This window comes from Podarcis filfolensis (assembly GCF_964270895.1).
Source record: "Podarcis filfolensis genome assembly, chromosome: 3".
In the NCBI taxonomy this organism is placed as follows: Eukaryota; Metazoa; Chordata; class Lepidosauria; order Squamata; family Lacertidae; genus Podarcis; species Podarcis filfolensis.
Genome location: NC_139606.1, coordinates 66,312,351 through 66,339,490, shown reverse-complemented (window position 1 = coordinate 66,339,490; position 27,140 = coordinate 66,312,351). Strand labels below are relative to the sequence as shown.

The window sequence follows — 27,140 nt, the reverse complement described above, 5'->3', positions numbered from 1 at the left end:
GCTTGGTGATGTTGTGGATCCAGTTTGTGAACTATCAGCACCAAGGACCCACACAGAAGTAGTGTTAAAATGCACATGTTGTCTGTGGAAACGTGTCCAGAAATCTCTCCTTCCACTGGCACATGAGTAGGTATATAAAAAAGCACCATGGTGCAAATGTACGGTAAGTCCTAAGAGACATGACAGAAGTGGAGGCTAGATATGGGGCTATTTGCATCAGTAGCCACATAGCAGAACACGTAGTCTCATTCCATAATTTGGCCAAAGAGAGAAATTGACTGGTCTGCAAGAGCTACTTGTAACCTACTGAGTAACAGGGTCAATGAGAAAGCCTATTTTTTGTGAGCTATTATTTGAATGTTCTGTTACTTCAGACAGACAGCGAGAGCACAGTTCATGCTGTCCTGAATACTTATTAAGAAATAACCCTTTTCCGAAATACAATTGTTTCTACTGAATTATTTGCTATCTGACAATGTGAGCGCATAGAATGTTGCCAAACTCCATCCGCTCTCTGTGGAAAAACACACACGTTCTACTATATTTTAATTAAAAAACAATGAAACTTTCAAATTGTAAGGGCATTCTCTCATTTTGTAAACTGGATATGTAAGGCAGTGGGGGACTAGAAAGTAGTTAATATAGTATTCTGAATCTATTAGGACACTTCAAAGGAGAATATGGAAATAAGTTGAATTCCTCTCACTTTTCCTTTGGTTTAAAACAGATTTGCCAAGGGCTTAATTTGAAAGAGGGCCTTTCTAGAAATGGACTAGCAAGCTAAACTTAGTTTTTATTTTACAATTCATATAGTCAGTGTCCTAAAATATTTTAACCTTTTAAAGAAGTGAAGCCTAGAAGAATCTCTCTCCTAACCCCATCACTAAACAGTGCAAAATAAATTATTCCTATTCTGCAATCACTTGCCCTAGATTTATTTTATTCATAAAACTATTTATTTACCATTTTAACATAACAAACATGAAAGCGGTTTACAGTAATATCTATATATAATAGAAACACATACAAATTTAAAATCAGAAACCATCAACTTATATTTATGGGAAAATGTATTTTTAATGGCCAGCATAAACATGGTAGAATAACTGTTTTAAAAACAGGAAGCAGAGAACAGGAAGAAGATGGAGGGCTGTAAAAAGTGGAGATCCAAAGGATAGCTATTGGGGCCTGTGCTTTTTAACTTATTTATAAATTATCTAGAATTAGGGATGAGCAGTGAGGTAGCCAAATGATAACAAATTGTTCAGTTTGACAGAGGTATATAAGACTGTACATAGTAAGAAGAAAGTAGATAAGTATAAGTTTTTCTCTCATAATACTGGAACCTGGAACTGAATGTTGAAAGGTTAAGGACAGACCAATGAAAGTACTTTTCACGCAGCATAGGAGAAAGGGGAAATTTGTGAAAATCATCTCTTTCTCCACTCCAATTTTTAGTTCTGAATGAAAGAGCCTTCAAGCAAGACTCAAATGGATAGAACCCAATGTACCTAAAGCTACTTAGCAGAACAGTCATAATTCAGAGCAGTGACACAGGATAGGTGGATTCATGGCTTAAAATGGAGAAAGGTGAAACATATAAGAACACCACCTGGTATACTCCACTAAGTCTGAAAGCAGAACTGCATAGCATCTGCTGCTAATCCCCAGAATAATTGGAGATAAAATAAGCCCTGTGCTGATGTATATTTGCAAAGGGCTTATCAATTACATAGGGCATTTAAGATGGAAACAAGCATTGTTATTTTAATTCCTTCTATTCTAAAAAAAAATTATACTTTTTCTTGAGTAGTTCCCCATCCTCATACCTTTTTTTTTTTTTTGCAAATATAAATGGACTACAAGAAGAGAGAGAGGGAGAATATTTTTAAGTGTTGTGGACTTAAAATCTGGAAAAATACAAATTAAATAAGTTGAAGTGCAAGTTGAGAGAGTTTAGTAAGAAAATGAAACAAAATACTTCTTACCCAGCAACCAGCACATATTTTCCATCTGGTTGATCTTTTAACCTTTCCAGCAGGGACAGACGTACTTTGGCTTTGGTTTGGCCATAGATTTCAATTTCATCTGTAAGCAATCCTATCTCCCTAGCAAGGACATCAACAGCTTTTGGATTCTGTCCTCTGGAAATCTCAATATCACTGCAAAGAAAAACAAATTAGAGCCAGGAGATCTCTGTCAACTTAGATGGTCATAAGCAAGGAGGCAGATGGCAGCAAAAAAACACTGAGAACAACAGTCATGGTTCTCTCATTCATTCATTTTATTTTGTGAGCCACCCTGAGATCTACGATGAAGGGCAGTATATAGCTTTAATTAATAAATAATAAATAAAATTGCAAACTTACATTGCAATCTTATGCATGTATGTTTACTCAAAAGTAAGCCCTGTGGGGCTTCCTCCAAATAAATGTGCATATGACTGAGGTAAAATAAGTTATAAAACATTAACACTACCATTTTGGAAATGTCTTAATATATAGAGGTGGCTAAAACTAATAGTAAATGAAGGGCCAGAACTCAGTTGTAGCAATTATGGGGTCTGTGAAAGAGAGACAGGAAGAGTGTGAGAGAGTAAAAAAGAGAGAGAGAGAGAGAGAGAGAGAGAGAGAGAGAGGAGAGAGATGAGGATGATAATGATTTATTAAATTTATATACTGCCCTTCATCACAAGATCTCAGAGAAAGAGAGAGAAGGAAGGAAGGAATTGAGGAAGGAAGGGGACTGAGTCACATATATATATTTAATAATATTCTACTCTTTAGAAAAGCCCCTACAATGCTTTCACAATTCCTTAGGCATGAATCTCTTGGCTGATTAATATTTATAAAGGGAAACCCAGGGATTCATATATTTGAACTTGGGAGAGAGATGCTAACACACACACACACACACACACACACACACACACACACACACCGTGCTGTTGCTCCCCGATTAGGTAGTATAACTGGGCAGATACAAAGCAGATACCTAACCAAACAAGGGGGAAATGCGGTGGGGAGAACAACAAAATGCAAAAATGAGCCAAGGCAAGGATATTGTATCTGTGTCAAGCTTCATAGAGAGCATACTGTAGTCAGGATAATGTGAATCGTATCAGTTGTGCTCGACATGGATACAAAGAAGAGCTTTGCTTGTCCAGAAGATTACAAGGCAATCTTCCATTTTTAAAAGGCATCGGACTACTGTAAATGTAAATACTGCTGGGAGGAAAAAAGCTTCAAAGATTCACTAGGAGGCTTTTCTATCTCTGCTACAAAATCATCTCAAGCCGTCTTCCCTTGCAGCAATCACTTTCATTCTGCCTGCCCTCAGCATGAGCTACTGCTATATGATGTTTCACATGAAAAAGCTGTGTGCTGGTAACAGCAGGATTCCAATGAACTGGTAGCAATAGATGGAATCATAATTGTTAACCTTCCAACACTGAACCCCTTCAACTTGATACATAAGGGGGGTTCATAAGGGCTCAAACTGGGTAAATGCTGGATGGCCAAGGTGCGTTAGAAAAGCCCTGAGCACTCTTCCTTCCTGGATCCTCAATGACAAACTCAACATATTATGAATACATTTAGCCCTGGCATATTTCATTTTAAAATATACATAGCTAGAAGGAGCTGTAGCAAGCTGAACTGGGATTGTGGGTGCAAGGAAGCATAAAGCTTTTGCACCCTCCCTCCCCCCCCCCCGGTTTGGAACTGCCTCCACACTTGGCATTCAAAATGGGAAGAAAGGCCCCATGAGTGCCACCTGCTTTCTGCTTAGCACACCTGGGGCCAGGTAAGGACTGAGTGACAGCACAAAAGCATCAGCAACAGTGTAACTTTGTTTTGGTCACCGTCACACTTCTTCACACGAGGCAAGATGCAGTTACGTCATGCACTGGCAAGCTCTTGGAAGTAGATATATTGCAAGTCAAGTATTTATGCCTAGCTGTTGCAGTCTGCAATGTTTGCCAGAGTGTTTTAGATAGCAAGTGTTACCAGATGTTAAATGTGTCAATGTATTCAAGAATAACTGCAATGTGCTCTTTCAGGATTCAGTCACCCCCACTATCCTCTGCACCGATACACTGAAGTGAAAATGGACCGATGCTGCAGAGTTGGTTTAGCCAAGCAGGTATGTGCCTCATGGGAGCCCCATGCAAGAACATGACTGAAGCACAACAAATATGCAGAGAGCTTGCACCTACTTTAAGAATTTTATTATTGAGTATTTTGGGGAGGAAACCCTGCAGATGTTACAGTAATATCTTTGGAAATAACTCTAATTAATACTCGGAGTTCAGAGAGAGCCTAACACAGATGTTCACAGTTTCAATTCGCATGTTGCTTTCTTGTCACTTTTCAATGAATGACTCATCTGCTTTACTATAATACAGCATATTATTGAATGAGGATACTTTATATCTTCCATCTGTCCACCAATGTTTCATTTGTGTGTAAAATAAACAGTTATGTAGTTCCAATAACCAAACAGAAATCCTACAAATTATAAAATATTTACATGTATTTTAACCTAACCCATAACACAATATACACGTTGACCTAATTTAAGGGTTTTTTTTTGTTTTTTTTTAATTGTCTCCTCCCTGCCCGTTTTGGCATGCTGGAGAATGCATTTATTGGATCTGTGAAAATTTAAAGATATTGAATCTTTTTCCTATTGCCATCTGGAAATGTGCTGTTCTGTTAGAAGCCTCAAACGCTAGAACTCAAGTTGGTTGTGAGAACATTAAACAAAACAAAACAAACAGCCTGAATACACACACACACAGTACTAAGGCACATTAAAAAATTTTGGGGGGAGAAATCTTAAAAATGTTATTTTTTTGTCAAAAATATAATAAAGGCAATTTATGCACAACTCCTCTAGAGGTGTGGGACAAATTATGAATACTCTCATCCATCACCACACAGGTGTGTATGCACAGCCCTGACTTTGCTTCCATCCCACTTTGCCCCAGCAAACTGTAGTGATGCTGGGATCAGGAAGTTAGCTCCAGTTCACCTCATAGCCACTACTGATGAATGGCAGCCTGAGCTTCTTAGAGGAAGGGATGAATTTAAAAAAAACCACTGGCTATTTAATAAATAAATAGTGTTGGCAAACAACTTACAAAACTGACCACTTTGGGGTCAGAAAAGACTGGGCTTAGTTTAATACTTGAACCGCTTGTTTGAAAGCAGTGCCTTATGCTTCTTAACTTTGTACCCAGGCACTGCAAATAGTTTGCTATTGCTTTCATTTTAAACTTCCAATTCTTTGGTATTTTATTGTGATTTTATTGCATATACTTAATATTCATTTTCAATCTATACCTTAAGTCACGCTTACAATATTCCTGCATTTGCAGGCAATTGGACCAGCTGACCTTCAGAATACCTTCCATCTCTACAAATTGTATGATTATATGTAGCTGAAAAGTGGGATAGAAATAGTTTAAATACATACAAACATACCTGGGAACGGGCGAAAGGGGTTGCAGCTTTAAGCAGCGAAGATTCCAGCTCTTATACCGTTGGGTCTGTATCCACTGCTCACTGATCTTTACAAAGTTCTTTTTCAAAATTGAAAGGGGGAAAAAAGATATATACAGTTTGAAACCCATATTCTGTTTCTTACACTTTTCGAGTCCTTTTCCTGTTTTCATAAACTTTGAGGTATGAAGGAGGGTGATTTAGTTGTGGGAAATGCCTAATTAGGGATTGTGTTCCATGGGTTCCCTGTGTCCCACGCTGTACACTCCATCTGCCTTCTGGGTTCTAAAATTAATTTTGCAATTGTGCATGCACACTTTGCCGCTGTTTTCAGTTTGCAAATTTTTCCTTATAGATTGCTAGTGCATACTACTAGCACATGTGCACATTGATTAATTCACAGTACAAAAAGAACTCCTGCTCGTGAGCCTGTGGGACTGTCTTATTTTCTCTCTCTTATATTTCAAGGGCCAAAAAGGTAGTACATAGTCTTACGAACCTGCATGCACATTGCCATTGCCAGCTGACCTACATCCTCACTCAGAGGGGAGTCACTGCTCCTAACTGACTGTTCACCAGACGCATTTTGTCCTGCAAAATATTTTTTGAAAATAATCACATAAATTAATCGGGAAAGACAATTAGAACTATGCAGGGAGAAGATGACTTGACACCATTAGCAAAATTGTCAATAACTGTAAGGATTTTAATCCCTTCAGTATTTTCAGTTGGAAAGATCCTGAAAGTAGGCAAATGGCAAATATAAAGCAAGATTAATTGTACCTACCTGCCAGGTTTTGGTCTCTAAAGATGTGCACATAACAAAAGGAGTAACCACCAGCATATGAGGCTACCTCAAGCAGCTGTCACACAGTAGCTATAATATATGCCTCACCCCTTCTAATAATATTTTTAGGAAGTTTGACAGAGAGTTTACATAGTGCACCCCTAAAATTAACACTGACTAAGGAAAGAAGGTCCATAACCAAACAATACTATGGAAAGTTTCATAAAATGTTCGGAAGCCCTTACAATAAGTTGAGAAAAACATTATGAAAAAACAACAACTCATAGTCTTTTCCAACACATTTTTCATTGTCAATATTCCCCTATACAACACCAGAATGTTGTACAACACTCTAGTGCAAATGTATTACATTTATGATCTACAGTATTTTGATTTCATTAAGATCACTTTCAGGCATCAGCTGATGCTGCAATCTTCAAATGATTTTTAAAAAGACATTGACTTTGTGATAACTTGCTCTCTGAGAAGATGAGCTTCTCCATTATACTGTGACTACAGTGAATATAAAGTTACTACAGCACAGTATCAGTGAACCTGAATACCAAAACCAATAATTAACCTTAAGGAAATTCAAACATAAATAGTTCTCTTTTGAAGCCCAAGATGAGCAGAGAGGAAAAATACATGCCTGGCTTGCATCAGCAGCCAATAGGAATGGCCACTTGGTACCCAGCAGCAAAGAATAAGCACCAGGACAACCATTTTGTTGAGCACAAATAATGCTGACCTGGAACTGTCCATTAATTTCCTCCTAAACATTCATAATTCCATATTTTTACCATCATTTCCAGTATCATTTAGTCAGTCATTCTATCTATCTATCTATTTATAAACTGCTTAATGTTTTAGAAATCTCTGAGCAGTGTGAGTCCAATTCTTTTATGCCGCAATGAAATTAGTTAATACAACAGGGAGGGTTAACAACTTTGCATAGAAGGGGGGGAAAACAATTAAAGGAACAATTAACTGTTCACTTTCAGGTGTATGTGGTGAATGAGTTACCAGTGTAAGGAGGTTACTGTGGTTTTACCACATCACAGCTATATAATTTCTATAGCTCTTACCTTTCATGCAGGGAACTAACATATAGCAAAATATAAAATAGCATCGAATAAAAAAGCAGGAGTCAACAAAAAGAAATGACAAAATTGTTCAATGGTAACTTTTTACTCCAAGCAGCATTTTCACTGTTATGGTCTTACAGACTATAAGCAGGGCATTCTTATAGAATGAAATAACACCAGGCAACTTTTAAAAACATAAAATAAGAAAGAATTTAATATACATATAAAAATTAAAAGGAAAGGAAAGGAAACATGCAGATTCTTTGGTGCTATGGTTTCTGTCAGGTAAAAGCAATAGGTGCATCAATAACTACATTGCAATTAAATTATGCGCATTCTTTCTATCAGAGGTATGTGTTTAATACAGATGCACACATTTAATACATATACTTTCCCCCACAAAACAATAAATATATATTTAAAAACAATAAATAAGCAGAGTGCTTCTGCTGTTCTTCCCAGGCTATTCCAGGAGACAGCCTATTACAAAAGCATATGCCCCAAGGCACACAGACATTGTGCAGGCAGTAAACAAAACATACTTCTTTTATTAAAATCTTGTGACTCCTCTTTTTTTACCCCTGTATGTTCGTTCTGACACTGAAATATGTAGGTAAACATTCATGTGTGTTATTGGTAGGCACAATCTGCACTGGCACAATACAGACTGCATTTCTGAGTTGATCTGGACAATTTAAGTTTTCTGTACCAACCGAAAACTGATAGGGATATGGTGGAAGAAGGGATAAAAATATGAGTGGACACAAATACATTAGCTATTCAACACTGCACAGCTTGAAAGGAACTCACCCCATAAAAAGTCATGTGAACAATCCACACTGGTCATCTCAGGTTTCATCCAAGTAGCTGGAATCTCTTTAGGTTTGGCACTACCCACTATCACCATATCAGCATCATGAAGCTAGGAGATGGGCATGGAGAGAAATGTCGTACAAATAAAGAATTAGCTAACAATAAAATGTACTAGACTGTGTTGTCAGAATGACACCTAACGTGCTGTGTGGATGCTATCCTTAAACCATTGTGATCAGGTGAATCCTCCTCTTCCTGGCCCTACAGCCTCCCAAAATCCACTCTACAGGGAACAAATGTTCAGTCCAAGAATAAATTATTCACCTCTTCCACCTGGCAAGATTTTTAGTGTACCAATGCAATGGCTCCAACAGTTCCCCACACTGCAGATGTTCTGAGGCAAGGTATGTCCTTCATCAAAATTAATGCAAGCAATGTGCCACTTGCAGACAAAGAATTGTTTGGCAGATGCTTGAGTGGATGTGAAAAGGTCCCAATGGGACTCAGATTGTGTCATTGTTCTAGGGACATTGTTTTCCCCGTATGATTTAAATGGGGTGAATGTGTTCAAAATTAAAAGAATTAGAAAGGTATATCCAGTACACTTAAATGTAACACTAAATTGGAGGTGGAAAGACCAATTCAATAATCAAGTTCATCTCCTTGCAAATGCACCATATGGTTTCTAAACAGACAGTGAACTCAATACAAAACAGATGCTACATATAATTGCAGCCAAATACTATTGAAGATGCAGAGAAGTGCTCACATAGTTCCCAAGGCTAACTAGTTATGTTGTAAAATGAGGTTTGAGAAACGATTATTGAAATCACACGGCAAAGAATGAATAAATGTCATATGAAACAATCACTTAGGCGAAGATCTCCAAAGACTCACTCTCAAAAGCGTAACCCATTCTAGCTGGCATTTTCTTCCTCCAATCTGGGGGAGATTAACACCAACAAATACTTTGAAACTTTAGCTTGTAGCAGCACACAAGCTAATTTCAATGAGATTTTTTATTGATGTAGGCTTGGAAGACCCACCCATTCCCCAGATAAAAAACTAAACCCTAAAATAACAGTAATACAAGCACTTTAAGCCAAAATATAATGATAATGATGCAACGTGACTGCAAATGTCACACAATTGGAAACCCTGCTTATGAAGAGATCAGCATAAATATTACTTTTCCCTGCAGTTGGAATCAATATCTACAAAATTACACCAGAACACCCCACTATCAAATTAAAAAGGTATAGTTAAGATATTAATGGGTAGTATGGGGTGTTAGGGGAGGGGTAGTATCTCTGGTGGGGCACACGTGCTCCTCCTGGGGTAGTTTGCTGACTTTTGGCTCCCACCCTGCACTCACCTGTGGCTCCTAGAAGCCGTCAGCATGTGACAGCGGCCACACCCCAGGAAAGTCTTCCAACTGGCCAGCTAAACCCGGCAAGGGTAGCTGATGAGCCTCAAACTCTGGGTGAGTTAGGGACTTCTCCTGCCTGCAAAGACAGGCTCTAGAGGATTGAGCAGATGTGACCAATAGTGAGTCCAATGGTCAAGAAGGGGGTTTCCGCATGTGCTGTAGAGGGAAGTGAGGGACAGAAGGGGCACATCAACCTGGAAAGGTAGCCCCTCTAGGAGAAGGAAAACTCTGATCCTAAACCTCCACCGCCTTGCAGGATATCTTTGGGAGAAGAAAAGGCTGAGGAGCAAACCCTACCCAAATCCGGAGTGGAGTCCCTTCTTAATATAACACACATTTATGTTGGTGTTCATAGTATACGTGCAGCTTGGCAAGTGAGCAATTAGTGTTTTGACTACAGGCTAGGGAGACAGAGCACAGGAGAAATTTGCCTGGAGATAAGAGGACCTAGTAACAGCTTGGTGATTGGCTGAGGTCTCTCATATAGGCAGCATGACCTATGACATTATTTGGCTAGTTAGAAGTATTCTGGAGTGCTTGGAGAGTGATGAAGTTTGTGTCTTGTAACTTGTATATACAAGTAACTTGTATATAGCTTGTGAGTTTACTGCCGTATATAATAAACTACAAAATCAAGTTACTAGTCGTCAGCTTTGTTCCTGATCGTCGTCCTGACTGAGCAGTCTCGAGCGTTGCTTAGGAAAAGCTGCACTACTGTGCTAAGTTGTGCATCACTGAAGAAGTTAAGAGATGAAGAGACTGGTCCTAGCAGCATGTGAAAGGACTTCAGAAAGTGCTCACAGGCTTCAGAGTTTTAACAGTCTTGTATGCCTCCTTCAAGCAACTCCTGCAGCCCAGCTGGTGCCAAACATATTGCTCTGCTTTCCTTTTTGGAACACATCAGCGAAGCCGAGAGGGGGGGTCATGTTGTCTGGGCAGCCCAGGACCTCTTTACACACTGCCCAGGCTTGCGCCTTGGCAGGGCTCTTTGGTGCTTCTATAGCAATAGTTTGACTTCACCCCGAAAGGTGCACTCCATTGTCTCTGACAACAAATGAATGCCCACAACAATGGGTGCAATAAGGGCAGGTGTTAGCTAAGAATGATGTGGACTATAGGTGGAATATAATTTCAATTTAATTTTCTCTCCACAAGGAATACATTGTGTATGTTTGTCAAATAACCCATTTCCCCTGCTAGTAAAAGGGTAAGAGCACATGATTCAATGCCATGGAAAATTATTGTTATTACAAGGCAGTATCTAACAGCAAAGCAGAGTCTACTCTATAGGATCTCAGTCTTTGCCATCACCTGCTATCACATCATACTTTTCATAAACATATAAGGTTATTTTTCTATCAACAGGATTATTGAAAATCAGTTTGCTTCAGGAACCCCGTTCATCATCCCCTCCCTCCCAAGGCCAGCTGAATGAATCATTGATTTTTGATTCAGGAAGCACAAATTTAAATATTCCCTGGCATTATGTGATTGAAGCATCTGAAAAGCAAATATTGTCCAAACAGTGCAGTGTCTGCAAGTTTTCTACATAAATTTTAAGATAGATAATAGGCAAGCACATCTTACCTAAAACATTTGCTATTAAATGTCTCCCTTCTTAATCTAACACACATTTATGATGAATTGGCATTTAATAAACAGTTGCTCTTTGTATTTTGCCATCTCTGATCAAGTAAGAATTCGAGGGGGGGCGGGGAGGGCCTTAATACTCCTCCTCTGTTTAAAGACCATGCAAGCCTTAAGGCAGCTGTGCCAAGACAAATGGTCATAACTAAAATCAAGTTGATCTGTAAGTTAAAGAAATATGACTTGGGTGTCCACTCCACCAAAATCAAAGGAAATGAAGAGAAATAAAATAAAATGATAGATGGCTACAAAATAATCTCAAGGCCAAATTACACATTACACATGAGATCTGTGATAGAATCTTTCATTGTTCCCCTTCTTCTTTAAGGCAGTCACAAGGGCCTCCAAATTTGATCACAACAATGGGAGAGTTTTAAGCTTTTCTCCTGCACTGTTTCTCTGACCTAAGTACTCCCCCCAATGAAAGCTGCTTTTCCTTGTGGTGGGGGGATATCACGGTAATCCAATCTTGTTGAAGGTGGATAATTGCCAAGTAAACTTTTTCAAATATGTATTTTCACATTGCATTTTTTGCTGATGCTCTATCTTTGGAGGCCAACAGAGATTTAACATTTGCTCATCCCTGCAAGAGCACACAGTCCATTTTTCCAGCACTACAGCTTTCCAACTCAAATTTGGCACTAGTCATGGTTAATGCTCACTATATTTGCTGTTAAGCAAGGCTGAGAAGCAAACTGGTTTCAAAACCCAACAGCTGACAGGAATGGTGCTTGTAATCTGACAGTGTACTCTTGAACAATTCTTAAAGGATTGAGAACACACAAGGATTGTGTGTACTGGAGCTTGCGAAGCTCACAAATACTCTTGGCACTCTTCTAGTCAACCCTCAAGATTTGTTATTCTAAAGAGCACTAAACTCACACAGGTTATAGAACAATGTGGGAGAACAATTCACAATGTGGGACCAATGTAGCTAATATTTTTTTTAAAAAACCTGTTTTATAGATTTATAGCACTACTTCGTAGTAGGATAGGATGATAATTCTCATTTCCCTTCAATATATGCAAACTATTCTAATGGTTTACAGTGGTACCTTGGTTCTTGAACTTAATCCATTCTGGGAGTCCGTTCGACTCCTGAAACCCTTCGAAAACCAAGGTGCGGCTTCTGGTTGGCTGCAGGAGCTTCCTGCACTCAAATGGAAGCCACATCAGACGTTCAGCTTCTGAAAAACGTTCACAAACCAGAACACTTACTTCCGGGTTTGTGGCATTCGGGAGCCGATTTGTCCGGCAGCCAAGCTGTTTGAATACCAAGGTACCACTGTACTTGGATTTCACGTAATCCAAATGTTTTGGGTCTCCTGTAGGCTTCACTATACAGTCGTACCTCCATTTATGTAACCCTCTGGTTATGTAAACTTTGGCATGTGCACATGGCAAATCTGGAAGTATGTTACCAGGTTTCGCTGTGCGCATGCACAGAAGCGGTCCTCAGGTTGCGAAAACCTCGGGATCCGACCGGACCTCCGGCACGGATCCTGTCCGCAACCGGAGGCACCACTGTACTTAAAAAGAATGGCTCTGTTCCTGAAAGCAGGTAATCTATCTTTAAGAACCAAGGAGATATTATTTGCTTCACAATGCAACTCCGGCTTATTCTGACTAGTTTTTAAGCATCTGAGGGCACTGAGCCGATTCAAAAGTATTCCATTCTGTAGGGGAAACGGTGTGTGTGTGTGTGTGAGAGTGAGTGAGTGAGAGAGAGAGAGAGAGAGAGAGATTATAGTATATAAACACATACATACACAAGCAGTGCACTTCCTAAGTAGATTTTCAGGCAACAGCAAACTGAATGAAATTGCAAAATTAATTGGCAAGTCACAGACTTTCTGCTACCTGATTTTTGAATTTTGTCTTCCCATCAAAATTAAGTTGTAGGATTTTTCAGAAAATTTACTATGATTATGAGAAAGCATTTGGACAGAAATAGTTGTTTTCCTAATAAAAATAATAAGATAAAGGAGAATGGGAGTGATTGCAATTTATTCCCTGGATGGTCTGTTTGAATTAATGAGGATTCCTTTATATGAGTCGCACAAACTATTGCTGTTTTTTTTAATGCAGTTGCACCAAAAATGAACACAAAATTCAAAAATGAAGTATCAATAAAACTGCATGGTGTAAGGGAAAATAAGACAAAGTCAAAATCTCTAAAACCAGAGAGGCTGTTTTACCATTGTGGATTAAGTTTATGCTTTTTTAACTTCTGTCCATCACTTAAAGCATGTAAAATGTTGCTGTAACATCAACAGCTGTAAAAACAGTGCTGTGCCAAAGGAGAAATGTGTTAGCATCACAGCTGCTTTGCTTAGGGAAAACATACTTTGCGTTTTGAGTATTGAATCCAAAAGATGAACTGCGAAGTCCAAAAGATGAACTCCCATGTAAAACTTTTTTACTTGGCTTGACTTGGCTGCCACCTTCTGGGAATGTCTATGAAACATTGGGAAACTTGAGCACAGAATATAAAGATGACGAGCAAGCTGTCAAGTTATAAATAATTCAACATGAGCACACTGAAATACCAGCAAAATAACATGAAGCAACAAACATCAGCAATCAGTCAAATTAAATATAAAACACTCTAAAGAGCATGGCAATGGTGGGAAATTTCAGAAACGGCTTTTATGCATTTATGATTAGTTCCACGGTCAACAGAATTCTGACAGTAGGATAAAGCAGGGGCAAAATTAGGCTTTATTTCACCCAGCTCAACAACGCAGTTTGGAACACCCCCCCACACACATTTGTGTACACACACAAACAGAGGCCAGAAGCCTCAATGGCACCCCTCTGGAAGCTTCACCCGGGGCAAAAATCCCAGCTAGCTCCTGTAGCTATGGCTCTGAATAAAGGGAATATGTGCTTCTATCCCAAAGCCTGTTACAATATTTCTCCCTCCCTCCTCCCCTGACTTTACACAGACTGAAATCAAGAGCAGATCTTAGGCTCACATGCTTCCACCACCTCTGACCCTGAATAGAATGCAACACAACAAACTTGTCTTTCCCATGCTTATCTGAACACAGGGTCTCCTCTAACTCTGGATATTAAAAACCCTCTTTTATAGCAATTTGAACATGCAGGTTGAGGAGAGCGCCCATGCTTAGAAATCTATTGTGCTGCCTGGATCAGAAGTTATATTTATAAGGAAAGGCAGGAGAGTATGTGGGAAGGCTAGAGAACATGAAGCTTGTTCTAAATATCACTATGTGTAGAGGATAGGACAGAAACTAAACAGGTCATTGTGCTAAGGAATGCAAAGAAAAATAAATGAGTGAAGTTTATTTAGTGAGCAAAAGTTCTTGGAATATATATATGTACACACACACACACACACACACACACACACACACACACACACAGTATATAAAAATAAATGAACCTGGGGTCTTGCTAAGTAGTAAACGTGAGAAAAAGTATGAAGCATTTGGTATATTTACCATGGTCTCCAGCTGCTTCATTTTCCACATGCAACTCATAGTCATGACCCCTTTTCTTTGAAGAAGGCACTGCAAAGAGACTTCTAAAGGTCCTTGAACTCCCAAAAGTAACACCTTTTTTCCATCTAGGGTAGTATGTGCTGGATAGGAGAAGATAACAGTTGCTCCAATTAGCTACACTGCTAGCAAACTGTACTGGGGAAGCAAGTGAACTACAGACATTAATACACAAGCTTGCCCCCTTCCCCCTTCCCCGCAACAATCTCTCATATGGAAAATGTTACAATTTTAAAACCTTGAATAGGGCAGCATTATGCTCCAGAAACTTTTCTGATGACCAAGACCATCATGTAAGCAGGACAGAAAGATATTTTATCAACTCTGACAGATTAATGGACAGAAGAAAGTTTCATGTGTTCATAAAAGGAATGACAGTCTTGGCTTGAGTAGCAGAGACGTTGATGGCATCTTGCTAAATTAAATAAGCTTGCATATGTTGCTAATCTAGGTAAAGGTAAAAGGACTCCTGACCGTTAGGTCCAGTCGTGGACAACTCTGGGATTGCGGCACTCATCTTGCTTTACTGGCCGAGGGAGCCGGCCTACAGCTTCCGAGTCCTGCGGCCAGCATGACTAAGCTGCTTCTGGCGTACCAGAGCAGTGCACAGAAACGCCGTTTACCTTCCCGCTGGAGTGGTACCTGTTTATCTACTTGCACTTCATGCTTTCGAACTGCTAGGTTGGCAGGAGCAGGGACCGAACAACGGGAGCTCACCCCGTCGCGGGGATTCAAACTGCCGACCTTCTGATTGGCAAGCCCTAGGCTCTGTGGTTTAACCCACAGTGCCACCCATTGCTAATCTATCCAGTTTTAATTAGATCCAGATCCACACAGACTCAAATGCATCTGACATTCCTTTGCTTACACACCCAGCCGACAAAGCCCTTTCCCTTCCTGGGGAAATGAAGTTGTGGGCTGGTTGCAAGCCCGCCCCATGCACGGATGACATAGCTAGTCCCTGCGTCATAGGGAGACCCCGGCCATGTCACCCTTAGGCCGACCGATCTGGTCGACCAGGGGGTGTAGCTTGCTCCATTTAAGCAGTCCAAGGCCAGGGACTCGCCCCTTTTTCCTGGTTCCCACTCGCACAGTTCTTCAGCATAAATTGACATCTGAGGTGATTCCATCAACTCTCTCCTTTAACATTCCATAATCCCAGTGACAAAACATAATACTTTCCTTCCTGGGGGGTGGGCTTTAGGAAATCTAGTTCCTCTTTCCGCCTTCTATCGTAACCATATGCATTATGCGTTATTAACATACCATATTCAGAAAGTAATAAGTAAATAAATTTTAAAATGTGAGTAAATGTCCACTGCGGTGTTACCACACCAGCAGATGTCACTTCAGTAACCCCTAGAAATCTCAGTCATCTCAGTAACTGACCACTATAAACCTTTTGCTACAACTTGTCCTACTTCTACGATTTCACCAGGCATTGCTCACACACTTGTGAGGATATTTTTACAACCACAAGGCCCCAAAACCTGCTTTAAAATGCCATAACTGAAGTAGACATTCTTAGGAATCTGAATTCTCTGACCAATTAATTACACATTTCATGGTTTTTCTGCATTTCCACAGTTAAAGCAACCAGAAGGCTTTGCTAATAGGTTAATGTAGGTCTATATACATATCATATTATGATGGCCTTGCATGACAGAGTCACTGTTTTTTGAGGGAGAAACCATTATCTGACCTGGCCAGATTAGTCACTGCATAGCTGAGCTAGCGTGTGAATGTATTAAGCACTGTTGCTGAATATAATAAATAACAATTACTTGTACCTAGTTTTTCCAGAAGCTTGACCACAGCACTAGCAGTGGGGGGAATCACACATCCATGTATGTCTCCATGCACCAACCTTGCCAAGTTAAAATCTGTTGCTCTGCAATTAAAAATATAGTGGGGGGGGGGGAGAGAGAAAGTGAGAGACAGCGTGTGCATGTAAAAATATAGAAATAAATGCTCATTCATTAACACACACAAACTATAATGGGGTGGTGTAAGCTAGAGTACATGCTCATGAAAAACTATAGCTTTATTAACCCATTTTCTCTCTGCAGCAGTGTAGCTGCATCCACTGAATGTGCATAAATGCTTCCACTATATTTTGGAATTGCCATTACCAATTTGGTTTGAAACAGAACATCACTTCCAGAGAAACTTTGTCCCCTTGCCTCTCAATAGTTAATAAAATTCTCACTTCCTCATCTGTTACAAATTAAATATCTGCTTATACTCAGGTCAGTTCTCCTGGATTTTTTTCAAAGTAAATGAAATGAATAATAGCTTTGAATAATATCTTAGGCAATTAGACTCCATAAAGGCTAAAAACAAGAAAGTAGATCACAATTTGTCAGGCCAAACTGGAACATACTTAAATTAAATCCTTTATCTATCAAAGCCAAATTAATGGATGCCATATATATTTTGCTGTCAAATTATTTTCAAAATTAGGAACTGGGAATTATGCCTAGGCTAGGATAAGGATTAAATTAAAACCCACTTTCTTTTGTTTTAAGAGAACAGTCAGCCGTGTTGATGCTCGAAGGCATGCATTTACAGCTGTTGCAAACTAGGTGGGTGGGTGGCACCTCAGAGGGGGCTGGGTGTGGCCTAGAAAACATATAGGTTTGGTGTACATTAAGAGAAATATGCTCATTGACTGCATGCACATGTAACAGTAACCCAATGATAAACAGTTCACCATGACTGCAGAGATTATGCCCACTTTGCTCCCCCTTGCTAATGAGCAGGCATCGCAAACCATAATCCTTGGCTTAGCACTACATTTGGACTGAGCCATCATGGTTTATTTCATGTCCACAAACCACAATGGTCAAGCCAAGAACTAACTTTGGCTTCAGAACATAGTTCAGTGCAAAACAAATGTCAATCTCCAGTTTGGATGTAATGCTAAGCCAAGGATCATGGTTTGTTGCTCCCACTTGCTAGAACAGAAGCAATCTCCGCATTCACAGGAAACCATTAACCATGACATACACTGACATGCAAATATGCACTTTAAACCACACAGTCATTTGTCATTTTGATACAGATTATTACAAATGTATTAAAAACGAAAATGAATAAGCAAAGTTAATAAATATTTCTGACTGCAGGGGGAGTGGGGAATCAGCAAGTCATCTCCCCTCCCTTTCACTGGTGGCAGCAACATCTAGATCCAAGCCCATATGAATCCACATTTTCTGGAGACTGAATAGCATTTAACTTGCCCATTCACATCTTTCTCTGGTTTCACAGCATTCAGTATTTTGCTTGTGTATGACTCTTTACTGAGGCGAAGGAGAAGACCATGAATTTTAGGATTCTCATTGAGCTTTACAATTTCATCTATAACCTAGAAAACAATAGAAGGTTAAGAAATCAGGATTTAAAAATGATCAGCTTGAAGGACATTATCAAATATTAGAATTTTAATATATAATGAAAATTGGATCATTGATAAATGGAATCAGACATGATGTTTCGCTTGCAGAAACTGAAAGAATATAGCAAAAGTACACTCACTATTATGATCATGTGTTGCTGTAAAAGTCCACCTTTGGGCACTTGAACACTGCTCTATCATGCAGATCAATGAAATGTATACTAACTGCTTCATCCCACAGTACAGTTGTGAGTCAGTACTATATTAGTCTAAAGATACCACAATAGGCTGAAGATGGGTAGGAGCTGGTCAAGTAGGGGATCACAGCACAGATACAGATATACAGTATTTCTCAGAACTAGAAGGAACCTGCAACAACCCACAAGGGAAGGACATGGTCACAGGCCAACTGCAAATTTATTTTTTGAAACATGCCATTTATTAAGTGAAAACGAGACAACAAATATAAAAACATCACCATGGCAAGGAAGAAAGTAGATGTATAATACTTCAAAAATGTGGGCATACAATTTTAACAGAGTGGATTATTTTTACCACATAGGCGAATGTCTTCTATTTGTTCTGTGGAATTTTCTGCACTTAGGAACAATATATGGAGGAGAAGCTTGCCCCATGGTCAGTGGGAACAGTGTGCCTCATGAAAGCAGCTCTAGGAATAGCTCTAGGAAGGGGAAATAGGCTTCTAACACTAACGTCAAGATAAGGTGGTAGGATTGGCAGGGGTGGCAACCTCCCCTCCACCCACTCTGCCTCATCTCCTCCCAACTTCTTTGTAGTTCCTGCAACCACCACTAGCTGCTTCTGCTTCTCTCCCTCATACCCCCATCAGCACAATGTCTCTCTTTTCTCAGAGCATGAGACACTGTGGGGTGACCAGGCAAGAGCTTTGTAGAAGTTTTACATTCCTCTCCATTGTTAGAAGATCTGTTGATATTGTAAGTGTAGGTTATGACAGCTACTTAGGTAGGAATACTGTAATAACTGCAGATTGAAATCTCGCCCTTATTCATATTCTATTGGTAATGGTCTTACCATGCAATATAACATACTGTAACTAAACATAGCAGATTTCTTATTGAAATAATGTCTGGGTGAGAAACCTGCAATCAAACAGCAGGCAGCCCTCAACAGTACACAGCTCAAGTTTTCAGAGATAATGTAAATCTGTAGGCAAATGCAATACATTATATATTATTAACAGGGGTGAGCTGAGGACTGAAGACTATCAATCTCAACTTTGAATTCCTTTGTTATTTTTAGAAAGAGTCATGCTATCCTTAACTACTTCAATGGGACTAAACATGTAATCAACAAGACTCCAACTCATGCCTACTCAGAAGTACGTTCTACTGAATACAATGGGTCTTACTCCTAGGTAACTGGGGTTACCTCTGAGTAAACATTCCTTAGGAATAAGAGACTGCTGTTATCGTGTCCTGCTTTTAGGCTTCCCAAATGCAGGGCTGTTCTTATGGGTATTCAGTTGCAAAACTAAGTGTACTTACTCACAAGGATGAAGTCCTCTGCACACTTACACTGAAGTACACCCTACTGAACTTGTGGACTTATTTCTCAGCTGCACAGACTCAGGCAGGACACTTCAATGATATTTGCAAGTATATGTGCTTTGGATCATACTATTAGGCAGTTTACAGGCATGTACCATAGGCAGTGCTTGAGTGGAAAAACACACATATAAAGATTTTTGCTTGTATTTCAAGAAGCACCACTGGAAGGAGGTGGGCAGAAACATTTTGCAGCTCCTTCTTCTCCTGTCAGCCCTTCAAATCCCCCAATAAGCAGATGAGTAACTATATAACCTTTAAAAGATATCTGAAGGCAGACCTGAATAAGGAAGCTTTTTAAGGTTCAATGTTTTGGTATGTTTTTATATATGTTGGAAGCCACCCAAAGTGGCTGGGGCAACCCAGTCAGATAGGTGGGGTACATATAAATTGTTGCTGTTGTTGGGTGGGGTACATATAAACTGTTGTTGTTGTTGTTGTTGTTGTTGTTGTTGTTAAGCCTCCTGAATGTGATGGGCTATGATGCAGGGAATAAGAGGAAAGTGAGAGATTCTCTCATGGAAGGTGCCTCTACATAAATTTTCAGCAAGCCTTCCCACACCACAGCCCAGCTCATCCAGGAGGACCCTCCAACTTCAGGTAAAGCCTTTGGAAGCTGCTGGGGGAAAGGAGGGGTAGGAAAGACAACAACCCTTTTCTATGAGCTTTTTTCTGAATTCAGCCAATTAGCCATTCAGCACTACTGCATCGGGGAAGCCCTAAATTCATAAATTATTACCTCATGTTCAGTATAGTTGCGAGGGAGACAAATATGAACAAGGTTCAGGCCAATCTGCAAAGAAAAATGGGGAAAAATATTTGCTATAAAGCCCAATAATTTCTCAGTTTAATTTGGAAGAAACAAGTATTCCCATACTCTCACCTCTTCTGCAATGTTTTTGATAATTTCTTGCCCCAGATCATCATCGCCAACCTTGAAGGGATTAAAGAAAAGTAAAAAGAGAACTGTAACAAGTTAGGAATGGCATCAAAGAAAATGAGACTGTAAGCAATTTGTAACTAAATAAAAAATTGCAATCAGTACTTGATCAGAAAATTGCAACTGGGTAAGAAATATGATTTACTGAACTGAATGGAAACGGTGAGTTTCTTAACATTACCAGGAGTATGTTGCACAATCAAGCACCTTTTGGCAAATTCTTGGCACTGAGTAGCTTGGCTTTGCAAGCCCTATTCCCAGTTGTTAAAAAACCTATCCCTGATGCTTGCACATTCTTGTGGTTATATAGAAGTGAAGCAATCCCTGACAAGATACAAATGGAAACATACTAGCTTGGCTTCCCAGAGCACTCCATAGAAAATTAGAGTACTGGGAAGCAGTATAGAGAATTATAGTGTTTGGTATGTTTTCAGGATGTCAGTTGCCTTACTGCAAGAAGTCACATCGGTGGGTTGCTTTGTACAGAAGAGTTATTTAGTTATCAAATCCAGCTTTGAGTAAGAAACCAATGTTTTCATTTGGACTACTCTTGCACCCTCAGCCCAATTCATCTCATATCAGGTTGTTGGAAAGATAAAAATGAGATAGGCCACATATTCCACTGTGAGCTCCTTTGAGGAAGGGCAAAGTAGGAATATTTGAGAGTAGTGAAGGTAATGTCTCCCAAAGGTTAGATACTGAACAATCCTTTTACTTGGGAGTAGGTGAGTTGATATCCAGTGTAGCCCCAGAAGAAGACATTCCACTTGTACCCATTTCCCTGCTCAAGCTTCACCTCAGCAGGCTGGAGAGCCTCCCTGTCCTCAGAACTCTCACCGCCCTTAACAAATTAGTTCCCAAGATCCAATACAGGGAAGCCATGATAATTGAAGTAGTGTAAGAGTGCTTTCATAGAACTGCAGAGTTAGAAGGGACCCTGGGGATCATCTAGTCTAACTCCTCGCAATGCAGGAATATGCAGCTGGCCCATATGGGGATCAAACCCACAACCTTGGCATTATCAGCCCCACACTCTAACCAATTGTGCTAATGTATGGTGTGGATGTGACCAAGATTTTCAGAAGCTGTAGATCATATAAGAAGATTTTTATTTAAGGGGAAGTAACATTAAAGATTGTGAAATGGAAAAGTTAAGTCCAGCAGAAATATGGTTTCAACAGCTTCTACTACTGGCCATGTTGGGGATGATGGGGCTTGTAGTTTAGCAACATCTGGAGGCCAAAGGTTCCTCACACTAGCAAATATACCTAATAATGCATTTATCTGGTTTAAAGTAGCTCTGTAGTTAAGAAGATGTTATGGTGTGCAAGATAAATAGCCATTCACAGATCTAGATCTGTTTTCATAAAGTACTGGTTTGTTGTTTCACTTCTGAAATCACCATCTATAGGGTTTTACCTGTACAACAGCAAGTGCAGGTTTAAATGTAGGATGCTGTCTCTGCAGCAAATTCAGGGCTTTCCTTGAACTCTCAATGATTTCACTTTTAAAAACAAAAATATGATCTGTATTAGTATATAATATCTGTATTAGTATATAATATAACTTTATTTCCAATTGCTCATTTTGAGCATATCGTAAGCCAATATGCAATATCTAGCAACTTCAAAATACCAAAAAAACCATACAGTCCTACAGCAACAGTTAAGATATCAAGGCTACAATCCTAAACACACGTACTCCCATGTAAGTACCATTGAAGATACCTTAGATTTACACAGAAAGTCTTTGTTTTCTGAATGTTATTCACATTATAAGTAAACATTTATTTAAAACATTTTTACCTGTTTAGCCAAAAAGGCCCCCAGGGCAGCTTACAAAGATAAGCTGTATGACCACTAGAGTGGTATCTCTGGTTATGAACTTAATTCATTCCGGAGGTCCGTTCTTAACCCGAAACTGTTCATAACATGAGGTGCGCTTTCGCTAATAGGGCCGCTGCGCTGCCGGCGCGTGACTTCTGCTCACATCCCGGGGCAAAATTTGCTACCAGGAGCATCTACTTCCGGGTTAGCGGAGGTCGTTACCCGAAGCATTTGTAAGGAGGATGGTATGTAACCCGAGGTTCCATTGTAGTTTTGGCCTGTAATTAGTTCTATACCAAGGTTCACTAGTATACAATATATATCTGTACAGTGGTACCTCTGGTTACGTACTTAATTTGTTCTGGAGGTCCGTTCTTAACCTGAAACTGTTCTTAACCTGAAGCACCACTTTAGCTGATGGGGCCTCCTGGTGCCGCCGCACCTCTGGAGCACGATTTCTGTTCTCATCCTGAAGCAAAGTTCTTAACCTGAGGTACTATTTCTGGGTTAGCGGAGTCTGTAACCTAAAGCGTATGTAACCTGAAGCGTATGTAACCCGAGGTTCCACTGTATAGTTGGCCTTCAATGACTGATTTCCCTGTACAAAATACCCCCAGGCTATGTTATTTATGAATGAGACACACATGTGCAAAAGTGCACCTTTTTAGGAACAATCAAACCACTGGTCCAACTTGCTCAGTAGGGTCTATACTGACTGGCAGAAGCTCTCTTGGATTTTAAGCAGGTTTTTCTCCCAGCCATAGCTTGAATATGGGACCTTCTGCATGCAAAGCACATGCTCTACCATTGACCCATGGCCCTGCTCCTAATACACACATACACACAACACTGTTACATATTTCCCCAATCTCATAGCGGTGTGAGAGTCCAGGAACTCCAGGGGCTCCTCCACAGTCTGTGTTTCCTTTGGCAATGAGGCACAGCAGAGACCGTGGTGTTTTTATGATATATGACTTATTTACACACATATACAACTTGAGCGGTTTAAAGCATTAAACTTCAGATCGGCTCCATTTCTTCTATTGCTCCAGCTTCCGATTCAAACTTTGTGCTCTGACCCTGCTTGCCACATTTAACAGACTGACACAAGGTTTTCCCCTCCCGATTACATCATCCCAAACTGAAATCCCTAAACTCCCTCCTAAAAGCTCTGGCATTCTCTTCTGCTAACTTCCCAGAGCTCAGGGCAGGGCTCCACCCATTTGCGGCTGGCACATAGTCTTCGCTTTGCTGATGGCTTATCTGTCTGTGTACTCTGTTAACAACTCATACTTAGCAGCCATTATCAGGCTGGCCTGTATTTTGACACTGCTAAATTCAGCCAAGCATTGATTAAACTTCAACATTTATCAAATCCAGGAATTATGGGTGTCTTCAACCCACAAACTCTGGCACCCACAAATTCATTAACAATACATTATGGATAAAGGGCAGCCAGATGCAAAAAAAAGAAAAAGAAAGAAAGAAAGAAAGAAAGAAAGAAAGAAAGAAAGAAAGAAAGAAAAGCCAAGGCTCCTACAGCTTTAGTAGTTGTGTGGATGTAGGAGTTTGTACACCTGCTGAAACGGCATATTCTACACAACTGTTAAAAGTGTAGGAGCCTTTTTCCCTTCTGCATCTGGCAACCCTACATCTATTAACATAAAGCCAGAACTCATGCTTTGTGAAACCAAGGTGTCAAATTGATGCTGCCTTGGGAGACCTTGATCCCAAGGTGCTAGTACAGTGGTACCTCGGGTTACATACGCTTCAGGTTACAGACTCCGCTAACCCAGAAATTGTGTTCCAGCGGCGCAGCAGCAGCAGGAGGCCCCATTAACTAAAGTGGTGCTTCAGGTTAAGAACAGTTTCAGGTTAAGAACGGATCTCTGGAACGAACTAAGTACTTAACCCGAGGTACCACTGTATCTTGAGAGGAGGTTCTTTCTGCACATACAGTCATACCTCGGGTTGTGATCGCTGCGGGTTGCGCGTTTTCGGGTTATGGACACGCCGAAACCCGGAAGTACCAGAATGGGTTACGTCCGGGTTTCAGCGCTCGCGCATGCATAGATACACTAAAGCTCTGAATTGTGTCACACACGTGCGCAGATGCAGCATGTTCCAAACGTGCCTCTCGCACAGATCACGTTTGCAACCCGAGGTTCCACTGTATACCAGAAGCATGTTTCTGTGCAAACCTGTATTTGTCTACTAAAAAGTCCCATTGCATTCAGTGGAACTTACTCCCTAGTAAGTCACCACAGGACTGCAGCCTTAGCATAGCAAACTGAGATGATTCTGCCCTGCAGAGCTATTCCACAGTGCACACTCAAGAGAGGCACTATTCCTTTAACACCACCAGACTTAATTTGATTACTTGGAAGCAAATTTCAATGAGCCGAGTTTGGCTGACGTCTAAGTAAACATGCTTACATTTATACTGCACAAGTTCCACAAAAGGCTGAATTTCAAGGACTGCCAACTTTTTTCATCATCTGATATACACTTAGCAAAAGAAGCTTCTTCTGCCACAGAGAACAAATTATGGAGATAAACTTCCAAGAGATAAACTGCTACCTGTTAAGGGAGCCTTAAAGGAAAAGGAGTCTTTTACACTAACCCCCGCCCCCGCAACCCTAGACCGTGACAGTGCTGCATACAGCGATGGCAGAAATCCAAAGTAGGTTGGATAGCCATGTCTATGTGGCAACTCTGAAAACGGCAACTGCCCTCACAGGATCCAGTCACTTGATTTTATTATTGTCTTTTTCACTGGGTTGTAAATCATCTTTGGGATTTATTATATTTCAATTTATATGTAGATTTATTTATTTTATATCTATCCATCTGTTGGCATCCGTCTTTCTCAAGAGACGATGCACGAGAGAGAATCTATATATAATTGGTGGGTGGGGGTCTGGAGAGAGATATAAATAAGCAACTTCCAATGAACCTGAATGAACTCCGATTTGAGTTAGTAGCTCTGGAAGCGGGGTGAGTGAAAGCAGGCGCTCACGGGGCCAATAAGAAGCCGCGCTTCCCGCTTCTTCGAAGCGGATTGGCTGCCGGAGACGCCACTCCCTCCTCCCCCCCTTCTCCTCCGCAATGCATCTGCGTTATTGCATCAGACACAACAGCCAGCCCGGAGGCGGAGCCCTCCTCCCCACGTGGAGGCGAAGGGCCGAGTGCCGGCTACGAACTAGAAGCGCTGGCGGCGGGACCAGGCACTTCCCACCTCCACGGTCTGCAAAAGGGGACCCGTCCGCTTACCTGGCCGCCGAGCCCCGTAGCCCTCCGCTGCCGGACCCTCGCTGTTTATCCAGGCGGCCCCACGTGCCGCAGATGCCCCGGGGGAGCAGGAGCGCGCCTGGGCAGCCGCTTCCAGGGCGCAGCAGAGGCAGAGCCCTGCAGCTGACCTTCTTCCCGCCGTGCTTGGCTGCAGCCGGTACCGCCGGTCTCCACGCCAGGCGACGGAGGACAGAGAGCCTCATGGCTGCGAGAGGAAGGACGCGAGGGAAGCTGCTGCTGCTGCTGTCGGGGCTCCCTGGCGGGGAGGCGGAGTTGTTGGCTTGTGGGGAAGGACGTGGCGCGGGGAGGGGCGCCCGACGGGCAAAGCGTGGCCGGCTCCAAGAAATGCCTGCGAAAGGCGGGGGCCCAGCGGAGCCTCGGCGCCTCGCTTGCGCCTCCGGGCATAGGCTCGTCCGCAAAGCTCCCCTCAGGTGGTGAGCGAGCGGGTTGTCCTCTCCAGCGGACCCAGGGCAAGTGCCCTGGCCCTCGCTTCCCCTGAGCAAACGTCGTCACTTGGAAACATTGGCCTTATAATGAACATTGGGGTGGGGGGGCATGTTAGCCTGTGCTAACTTGGAAATAAATCCCACGGAAAGCAGCTGGCCTTACTTCAAAGGAAACGGGAAAAGAGGGATGAGGAGAAATATTTGGTAATTAAAACTGCCAACCACCGCTTCAGCGTCTGCTGCTGCTGCTGCTGCTTGGAGAATCTTCCTTTGAATTTGAAGAGCATCTCGCCCGGCTGGCAGCAGACTCTGGCTTTTCCCGCAGTACCTCTGCGTTGTGCCTTTTCTGGGGCATTGTGGGAAATGAAATTTGAAATGGTGGCCACCCACCACTGGTTACAAGGGGCCCAGGACAACACTTGGCACCAATTATTAGTAGGAAGAAAGGCTGCAGCATGATCAGTGGGATACCCAGAGTTTTGAAGAAGCCTTTTGGCAAGGAGCGGAAATGGTTCTTTCTTAATAAAAGCCGGTGCTAGAGCTCACAAAAGCATCTGCCCATGTTTCTACAGCTTTTATTGGTGCCTCAGTGCCAGTGGTCCCAAGTCAGGGGTGCATCTTGTCATCCCAAACCACAGTGTCCTACTGTTACATGGATACTATGTTCATTTTTCTGCTCTGGGAGAACCTGTGCTACTCCTAGCCTATGAACCAGAGTGATGATATAACACTACACTAGGTCTTCTGGACCCCAGGGATTGCTAATATCTGGTGTCTGAACAAATGAACAACAAATCACAGCTCTCACTTCACTTATTGACTAAAAATACTGAAGAAGCAACCTACTAAGCTGGCTCATTTCACA

At 41.1% G+C, this 27,140-nt stretch overlaps 1 protein-coding gene across 1 annotated transcript in view; it reads right to left on the bottom strand.

Annotated features, from left to right (window-relative positions):
- Positions 1–26,667, bottom strand: part of MTHFD1L (methylenetetrahydrofolate dehydrogenase (NADP+ dependent) 1 like) — a 115,684-nt gene extending 89,017 nt beyond the window's left edge. The window contains exons 1-11 of the mRNA XM_083607957.1: positions 25,812–26,667; positions 22,132–22,216; positions 20,656–20,706; positions 20,512–20,565; positions 18,032–18,156; positions 16,580–16,680; positions 14,733–14,872; positions 8,187–8,298; positions 6,004–6,095; positions 5,487–5,584; positions 1,989–2,162 (exon numbers count right to left, since the gene is read on the bottom strand). Coding sequence (XP_083464083.1) covers positions 1,989–2,162; positions 5,487–5,584; positions 6,004–6,095; positions 8,187–8,298; positions 14,733–14,872; positions 16,580–16,680; positions 18,032–18,156; positions 20,512–20,565; positions 20,656–20,706; positions 22,132–22,216; positions 25,812–26,032 — 1,253 coding nt within the window. The 5' untranslated portion in view covers positions 26,033–26,667. The remainder of the gene's footprint in view (positions 1–1,988; positions 2,163–5,486; positions 5,585–6,003; positions 6,096–8,186; positions 8,299–14,732; positions 14,873–16,579; positions 16,681–18,031; positions 18,157–20,511; positions 20,566–20,655; positions 20,707–22,131; positions 22,217–25,811) is intronic.
- Positions 26,668–27,140: the final 473 nt, after the last annotated feature.